The 7,490-nt window shown below is 53.8% G+C and overlaps 1 protein-coding gene across 1 annotated transcript in view; it reads left to right on the top strand.

The window, feature by feature from the left end:
• TF (transferrin) overlaps positions 1 to 7,065 on the top strand; it is a 21,649-nt gene extending 14,584 nt beyond the window's left edge. Inside the window, exons 19-25 of the mRNA XM_017729386.1 lie at positions 51 to 499; positions 631 to 725; positions 1,598 to 1,675; positions 2,844 to 2,926; positions 3,446 to 3,582; positions 4,412 to 4,466; positions 5,188 to 7,065. Coding sequence (XP_017584875.1) covers positions 51 to 499; positions 631 to 725; positions 1,598 to 1,675; positions 2,844 to 2,926; positions 3,446 to 3,582; positions 4,412 to 4,466; positions 5,188 to 5,404 — 1,114 coding nt within the window. The 3' untranslated portion in view covers positions 5,405 to 7,065. The remainder of the gene's footprint in view (positions 1 to 50; positions 500 to 630; positions 726 to 1,597; positions 1,676 to 2,843; positions 2,927 to 3,445; positions 3,583 to 4,411; positions 4,467 to 5,187) is intronic.
• Positions 7,066 to 7,490: the final 425 nt, after the last annotated feature.

The raw sequence follows: 7,490 nt of genomic DNA on the forward strand, positions 1-7,490 counted from the left end.
CGGGCTCTGCTCGAAGGGAACAGGGACAGGAGGAGAGGGAACGGCCTCAGGCTGGGCCAGGCGAGGTTCAGGATGAACATTAGGAAAATTCCTTCCCAGAAAGAGCTGTCCAGCCCTGGCACAGCTGCCTGGGATTTAAAAGCCCTGTGTGGATGTGGCACTTGGAGACATGGGTTAGTGGTGGCCTTGGCAGCACTGGGGGAAACGTTGCACGCGATGATCTCAAAGCTTTTCCAGCATAAACGATTCCATATTTCTCCAGGCTTCCCCAGCGAGTCTGCCTTCCCAGCTCCTCACGGGAGAACTACAGCTCCCATGGGCCCCCGCGCGCTGCCATTCCCGGCGTGCCGCGGGGCCGGAAGCGGAAGCGTGGCGTGGCCACGTGTGCGGGCCATGGCGGGCGGGCTGGAGCCGCACCTGGAGGCGCTGCGGCGGGAGCTGCGCGGCCCCGCTGTGCTCTCCGTGCTCATCGCGCTCATCGCCGTCGCCATCACCTTCAGTGAGTTGCGGGAACCTCCCTTTCCCCCCTCCCCGCGGCCTGCCGGGGGCCAGCACTCGCTGAGGGGGCGCCGGTGCCGCAGCCGCGGGTCAGGTGTCCCCTTCTCCTCCTCATCGCTCTCTCTCCCGCAGTGATCTGGCGGTTCGTGCAGGGCAGGAGGAGTAGCCGGAAGGCCGTGCTGCTGCTGGGCCTCTGCGACGCGGGGAAGACGCTGCTTTTCGCGCGGGTGAGCGGGGGGCTCCGAGCGGCGCGGGGGCTGCCCGGCTGCGGCCTCTCGTACGGAGGTGAAGCAGTTCCCGTTCGTTCGGTTTTTAATCTCCTAATGAAACTTAAAAGTTGGGGTTTATAGGTGTAAGGAGGGATGGAGACCGAGTTTTGTCTACCACGGAGTGTCAAAAGAAATTGAGTTTTGGTTTGAATATGTCGCAGTAAAAGGCTTAGCGATACTTGGCCTCATCGCAGTCCGCAGCTCCTCCCGAGGGGCAGCGGAGGGGCAGGAGCATATCTGGGACCAGGGACAGCACCCAGGGAACGGCTGGAGCTGTGGCGGGGAGGGTCAGGCTGGATCTCAGGACAAGGCTCTTCCTCAGAGGGCGGTCGGGCACTGCCCGGGCTCCCCAGGGAATGGGCACGGCCCCAGGGCTGCCAGAGCTCCAGGAGCGTTCAGACAACGCTCTCAGGGACGGGGTGGGATTGTTGGGGTGTCTGTGCAGGGCCAGGAGCTGGACTGATGATCCCAGTGGGTCCCTTCCAACCCTGGTATTCTGTTACTGTTAAGTCTGAAAACGAAAGGGGCACAGCCATGGTGGTCCCACCTGGAAAACTCTGAAGGATTTGCAGGCACACTCTCTTCTTTCTTTTTTAGTGGAGATTGACAATATAAATACATCTTTTTTCCCCTAATGACCATTTATTAATTAATTGGGGAAAGTAACCCCCAGCAATAGTTCTCTGCAGGAAACTGAGATCAGATCTCCGATGCCCATGACCCCTGTCAGACCATTTCAGTTTCTGAGTACATGAAGCGTGATGCTAAGCCTGGTTGAAGGGTTGGGAGCCTCCCAGGCTGTTTTTTCTGAAGCCTGCCTGTTCCCCCAGCTGCTGTCGGGGCGGTACCGCGACACCCAGACCTCGATCACCGACAGCTCCGCCGTGTACAGGGTCAGCCGGGACAAGGTGAGTGCACAGCTTCAGCCCTCACTCAGCTCAGGGTGTGCAGCCTTTCTCTGCTCCCTCTGCTAAACCTGCCCCTGAATCTTTTGTGCTGCTCAGGCCCCAGTTTGGTCCCAGTGTGGGGCAGGATTTTTCCAGGCAGTGCACGCTGAGAAAGTAGGGAAATACTGGGATGTGTTAGAGCCTGCTGGGCTCCACAGGTTGTTTTTTCTTTGCTTGTCAAGTAGTGAAAGCCACACCTCCAGCAGCGTGCTTGGAGCAGGAGGGAGATTTGTGGGGGTTCACTGTTCTGATGAATTACTTTATTTCCTCAGCAGTAATTTCTGTTTCTCCCCAGAATCATTGAAATTAAAAGCTCTGTCAGGTCTAAGCAGAGGCTGCAGCTGCACTTTATATGGTCTCAGAAAGGATTTTGTTGTTTTTAGGTCCTGGGCTGCCACAGACCTGGTTATTTTCAGGTTTTTGGCAATTCTTTCCTTCTGGAAATCTCTTCCTTGTGCTGGATGCACACGTGGGGGGAGAGCAGCATGCTGGCAGCACCTTAACTGCTGGTGAACTGTGAAAGTAGAGGGTGGTTTTGTGGCTTCACCTCCTCAGTCACTATTAACAACAGTGATAATAAGGTTACAAACTTGGTAGAGGGACATGCGGAGTTTTTTAAAGACCTCTCCCATTTTTGTGTCTCTTTAATTGAGCAGACGAGTATTTGGAGGGGGTGAGGCAGTGGAATGCTGCAAGGCAGATTGCTGCTGTTTTGATCCTTTTGTTAAAATCCTAGACAAGGTTTCCAATAAAACCCTAGAGCAGTGGGTCGGAAGGGGCTCCTGCAGCCTTATCTTGAGAGCAGTGACGTGGCCCTGGCTTGGCTGTTTGTTCTCTGCCACCTCCTGGCTTTGGCCCTTTCCCTTCCTTTCCTTTCCTGGGAAGGGAAACATTTGCAGTTTCCAGTTGAAAAAGGCTCTTGCAAAGGCATTTTTGTGTTATTCCCAGCGAAGTTCGGTGTATTTAGGGAGACTTGTGTGAATGGGTAAGGCTGTAGGTTGATATTCTCAGGGGCAGGTGGCATTGTGCCTTCAGGACACAAATCCAGGGTCAGACTGGTTTTCCCCAGTCTGTGATCACAGGAACCCCTGGATCAGGTGGTGTTAATTCCTTCTTGCTTGTGTTCCAGAGCACTAATGTGACCTTGATCGACCTTCCAGGCCATGAGAGTTTGAGGCTGCAGTTCTTGGAGAGGTTCAAGGCCGCAGCCAGGTAACATGGAGGGGATCAGCAGGGGAGGAGGGGGTGGGTGATCCTTTGGAAAGGGAATAAACCAAGTGATGGTGCTGGGAATACTGTGAGCTGGGCTGGTGGTGCCCTGAGAATCAGAGCTCTGCTGTGGGGTAGTGCTGGTTCAGTTTTGCTTTGCCTTCATAGAGTATCTCGAGTGGGAAGGGACCCACAAAGATCATGGAGTCCAGCTCCTGACCCTGCACAGGACCATCCCAAAAATCACGCCATGAATTTCCTACTTACCTATGCTTGTAGCGCACCAGGAGGCAAAGCTGCTGCAGCAGGGAGTCCTGGGGGATGTGGGATATCCTGGGGCTGACAGGGGTAGAAATGCCTGCTGGAGCTGGCCATGGGGTGTATTTCAGGCAGCACATGCTGCGAACCTCTCTTGACCTGGGTGAGACCAGATGTGGAAATCTCAGCCCAGGCTGGAATACTTGCAGAGGAAGGTGACTGGAGAGCTTCATCCCCATCACATGTCCTTCCCTCTTGCCTCAGAGCCATCGTGTTCGTGGTGGACAGCGTGGCCTTCCAGCGGGAGGTGAAGGATGTGGCAGAATTCCTGTACCAGGTGCTGGTGGACAGCACCGTGCTCAGGAACGCGCCCGCGCTGCTCATCGCCTGCAACAAGCAAGGTACCCTGGCTGCCCTGGGGTTGGGCCTGGCCACTCCTGCAGGCCAGGGCTTCGTGTTATGGCTGCTGATCTTGGGAGTTGGGATTTCAGCAAAAGGAAGGCTGGAATTCAGGCTTAAACTTTGACTGCTCAGCAGGAGCGTTTGCAGGACTGCTTGGGAGAGCTGCAGCTCTTTGGGTGGGTGTCATTAAGGCTTTTGCGTGGCTTTTTGGTTCTGCTTGCTTTGTGCAGAGCTGTTCCTCAGTCTCCAGGCAGCAGGAAATAGGATCAGCTGGAGCATAAGGAGCTATCCCTACACACTCGGCAGCTTCGAAGTTAAAAGGAGTTGTCCAGCTGCCAGGGTTCCATGTTTTCTCTGGAGTAGCCTGAACATCCAGCTACTGGAAAAGAGTCGCTTTTCAGATCCCTGCTAGTTCTGCAGTGAAAGTGTGGGTCTCTCTGTAACAGTTGGATGTTTTGGGGCAGTATCAGGTCTGGGTTTTGTAGTTATTTCCTGCCCTAACTGAGGAGCTGCCTGAGGCTTTCCTGGCTCTGCGTGCCACGGGTGGAAAGTGCAGGACAGGAGGGAGTGCTGGTGTATCAAACCCATCCTCTGAAGTAAGCAAGAAGAAGTTAATTCCCTGCATTGTATCAGACTGTTGGGTTGTTCCCATTCACGCCTGTGATCCCAAAGCTCCAGCATCCCTCATCCTACTGCAGGCACGGCTGTCCTTGTCCTGGTAACTCCAGTGACTGCACAGTGTGACCTGCCCTTACTTTAGGAGGAGGAACCAGGTTCTGAGTGCTGACAGACAACCAAAGAGCTGATTTCATGTTCTCTTCTCTCTAGATGTCACAATGGCAAAATCAGCAAAACTCATCCAGCAGCAGCTGGAGAAAGAGCTGTAAGTATGGAATGGGATCTCAGTCCCTCTGAGCTTTTCCTCTTGTCCTTTCTCTCTTCCCTCAGTGCTCAGTGAGCTCCCTTGAGCCGTGTCTGAGTTCTCTGTGGCACTGGGAACAGTCTGGTCTGGGGGTTGGCAGTGCTGGGTTTGCAGTTGGACTTCATGGTCTCAGAGGGCTTTTCCAAGCTAAATGATTCCTCGGATCTGTAATCCCTTTGCCCAGCAGACGGCAGCAGAGGTATTTGTGCTGTGCCTCTTCCAGGCTGAATACCCGGCCTGCTGGTTTTTAACAGAGCAGGCAGTTGCCACATGCTCACATTCTCCAGGAAAATAAGGATTGCTTGTTCTGATGTTGAGCATTTGCCAGCTACCTGTGTGTAGGTGTTGGATTTCTAGGTAGTTACCGTGTCCTGTCAGGCATGGTTATTCCAGTGTTCCCTGTGGATAAGGACACCATCACCATCTGACTTTTGGTGTCCTTTATTACAAAACCAGACCTGTCTGAACACCTCTCCCTGAGTTCCCTCCTACTCCCCTGAGCCGCTGCACTTGTGCCTTCCAACAGTGGCCAAAGGCCCTGGCTGAGCCTGACAGGGCAGTGCTGGGCCTCGTGTCCTTGGCATCCTGCTGGCAGAGCTGGATCCCAAACATCCCAGAGCCGTGGTGCAGGTGATATTCCCCTGCTGCTTCCTTCCTGACCCTTTCTCTTCTCTCCCTGCAGCAATACCCTGCGGGTGACCCGTTCTGCAGCCCCCACCAGCCTGGATGGCTCAGCCACAGGGGGCCCTGCCCAGCTGGGGAAGAAGGGCAAGGACTTCGACTTCTCCCAGCTGCCCATGAAGGTGGAATTTGTGGAGTGCAGTGCTCGAGGCAGCAAGGGAGAGGACGGAGAGGCTGACCTGGAGGGCCTCGAGAAGTGGCTGGTGAAGGTGGCCTGAAGAGAGACCGACAGGGCTGGGGGGTTGAAGGGAAAAAGGTGGTCTGGAGCACTCAAATCTCCTCTTGATGTAAAAAGAAGGAACTTCAGCTGGAAGTCAGCACTGTGGTGTCTTCCTCTGCTGCTCGTGGGCTTGGGAGCGACGTGACAATTGCTGGTGTGATTCCCTCTGACTGTCCCTTCGTGCTGCAATGTTTTTATCCTCTCCCCTCTTCCCTTGCCCTCCTCTGGCCTGCTGACCCTCTGGGCTTCTCTTTTTCCTTAATCTTTAGGCTTTCACTTGGTAGTTGCCAAGCAAATTAGGAAGGAGTGCACTGGCAGGTGAGTTTTAGAGACTGGAGTGTGCCTGGTGTTTCCTGCTGTGGTTTAGACTCCTGCTGCCTCTCAGAGCCACTGACTGCCTTATGGCTGGGGCTGCTGGGGAGCTTCCTAAGTTAGGCAGGCATTGAGAGAATATAAAAAGCTGGTTTCCTCTTTGTCTCTACCTTCCCATTTTTCCAAACAGAAAACTCCATTTCTGTGGGGCTGGAGGAGTGTGAAATGCCCAAACCAGGCTGCCTGCCCTGCTTTACTCCTGCTTTACTCTGGGCCCATGTCTGGCGATTTCCTCTCTTGATCAGCTCCTGGGAGTGTTTTGTCAGCTGAGGGCCATGTCCTGAAAGCTTCACTCTGCTTCTTCCAGGCTCTCCTCCCAGAGCCACGAAGGAACACTTTTAAGAGTGGCAGAGCTACGGGGGGTCATGGCACGAACCTGTGAGGTGGGCACAATTTCAGATCCATACCTGCATCCAGTGTGGGACCTGTGGTGCCAGGCACTTGCTGTGCAGGCTCCTGCTGCCTCCTGCTCCCGTGGCTGCAGGGAGGTCTGTCTTTGTGTCTAATTAGTCAGCACTTGTGGCAGAGTGAAAGTCAAGGAGCTGCCAGCACGTGCGTGTGCTTCCTCCTCCTCCTGACGGAGATGCTCAAGGAAGAGGGGAAAGGGGAGGTTTTCCCAGTTTGTGTCTCACTGCACATTGCAGAGTCCACGTGCAGTGACATTTTCCCTTTCTTTGTGGCTTCCCCTGTTGCTTTAGGGTTGAGGAGGTGGCTGGCTCCTGGCAGACCCTTTTTGTAGTTTGCAGCCCCCTCTTCCCCCGTGGTTTGATGCCTCCTTCATCACTCAACTCATCTGTTCTCTTTTTTTTCTCTTTTTTCTCTGTATCTGTGTTCTTTTCCTTCTCTGGGGCTTTTCCTGCCTCCCTGCAGCATTGCCAAGTGTTGGGAAGAGCAGGAACAGCCTTCAGCAAAGCTCTGTGCCTGTAATGGAGCTGGTCCTTGCATTTCCAGCCTCGGGAACCATCCATGCGGGAGGTGGGGAGGGTGATATTTACCAAACACGTTACATTCTTCTGTTTCCTGCAGGCAGAGTCCTGTTGGAACATGTTTGTCATGCTTTGAACTGCTTTAGCTGGAGGTCTTGGGCTGCCTGCTTTGAATCCATAATGCTGAAGTGGTTTTGGGTGAAAAATTGCTGTTTCTTTTTGTGGTTCTTGCAAAGACGCAGAGGCCAAGCACCAGCTTCAGCTTAAGGAGGGGGGAGGGGGGGAGATACCATGAGGCCATGGTGGGTTTTAAGTTATTCTTTTAAAAAGTATTCCTTAAGTAAATTCTCTTTTGCTTAAATGTTTGTTCTCAAGTCTTGCTTCACTCTGTGTGTTTGCCTTGGCTCTTCCCAGCGGTGTCAGATCCACATGGATGGGGCTCTGCTCCTGCTCAGCACAGTGTTGGGGATCAACTTTCCTGCTCTGTGGCCAGGTCTGTGTTGTCAAAAAACATTGTTTTCTGCACACACAGAGCTTTGGGGTTGGGTTTTTCTTGGTTTTGGTTTCTTGGCCCGACTAATTGATAAATTGATAATCACATAGCAAAAAACGTCCACAAAGCATAACAAAAAATGATGTACACAGGAATGCTCCAGCCAGCTGCAGTGGCTGTGGTGGCTGTGGTGACAGAGCAGTGCTGCTCTGCCCTGGAGGTGGCTGTGGCACCCTGTGGCTGTGCTGGATGGAGATGAGGTTCCTCAGCTTTCCCAGCATGGGGAGTGGCTG

This window comes from Corvus brachyrhynchos, unplaced genomic scaffold, assembly GCF_000691975.1.
Source record: "Corvus brachyrhynchos isolate BGI_N302 unplaced genomic scaffold, ASM69197v1 scaffold63, whole genome shotgun sequence".
Classification (NCBI taxonomy): domain Eukaryota; kingdom Metazoa; phylum Chordata; class Aves; order Passeriformes; family Corvidae; genus Corvus; species Corvus brachyrhynchos.